Genomic DNA, 1,114 nt, shown 5'->3' with positions numbered 1-1,114 from the left:
TTAAATTTATTTCATGTGGGCAGTATATAAGGTACTGCAGGTCTGCACATGGGACTTTAAAGTGATTCCTACCCTTAACCCATCAACCACCTGACTGGATTAAATCCAGGACTCTCAAAATTACTTGGCTCTTGGCACCCATCACACACACTCACAGTTACACTTGTAAATTGTTTATTTAAATCATACAAAATATACTTATTTTCTAATAATGATGTGAAGGAATTCTAAATCACACATTCCAGCAATTGAATGTACAGCATAAAGTATACATGTACCAATGTTACTATGGATACATTATGAGAAAAAAGAGTGATTTTGTAACAACAGCATGGCTGATTTTTGTTTAGTCTGAATAATTTGTATTATCTTTGCACAAGATGTGATTCTGCCAGTTCATTTAAATTCTGCATGTGATGCTCTTGCTCCTGAATAAATCCATACAGAATACTAGGAAGAACCACTAGTATGTCTAGAGCTAAATCATTATTAACAAACTTTTCCTGGATACATTCATCCACCCATCTATCCATAAAATGATAAATAATGGTAACTTAGGACGGATCAATCTTAGAGACCCTCAGAAAACTAAGCAAATAAATAAACAAACAGTATCATACACTCTCTTCACTTATCTCATAGTTTTCTGACAGCAATGACTTTTAGTTCTGTTCAAACTACTCACCAATACACAGATGAGAACCTCAAAGAATGTCACAGCACCTCTTCACCTCCCTCACTGGTACACTGTTCATCTCCCTCACAATCTCAATGAAGAGTTCGTTGACGTTCTGGGTACATTTGGCCGAGGTCTCTAGGTAAGGGCAGCTCCATCGCTGGGCCAAACCCATGCCTTCTGATGCTGGCACCTCTCGTTGTGACTCTAAGTCCACTTTGTTGCCCACCAGAATAAGTGGGATGCGCTCCTGTCCCTTCACTCGTTGAATCTGTTCACGCATCGTTTTGATGTCCTGGAATGTCTGCAAACTGGTGATGCTAAAAACGACGACAAAACCCTGACCATTCCTTATGTACAGGTCACGCATTGATGCAAACTGTTCAGTCCCTGCAGTGTCTAGAATTTCCAGCACTGAGGGGGCACTATCCACTTCGA

The 1,114-nt window shown here is 39.8% G+C and overlaps 1 protein-coding gene across 1 annotated transcript in view; it reads right to left on the bottom strand.

The window, feature by feature from the left end:
* Window positions 1–704: 704 nt before the first annotated feature.
* The window catches only part of LOC143275529 (ras-related protein Rap-2c-like), a 1,093-nt gene continuing 683 nt past the window's right edge, over window positions 705–1,114 (bottom strand). Inside the window, exon 1 of the mRNA XM_076579708.1 lies at window positions 705–1,114. This exon is cut by the window's right edge and continues 683 nt beyond it. Coding sequence (XP_076435823.1) covers window positions 705–1,114 — 410 coding nt within the window.

The sequence above is a fragment of the Babylonia areolata genome, chromosome 30 (genome assembly GCF_041734735.1).
Source record: "Babylonia areolata isolate BAREFJ2019XMU chromosome 30, ASM4173473v1, whole genome shotgun sequence".
NCBI classification, from domain to species: domain Eukaryota; kingdom Metazoa; phylum Mollusca; class Gastropoda; order Neogastropoda; family Buccinidae; genus Babylonia; species Babylonia areolata.
The sequence above is the reverse complement of the archived record's forward strand: the minus strand, read 5'-3'. Positions and strand labels throughout refer to the sequence as shown.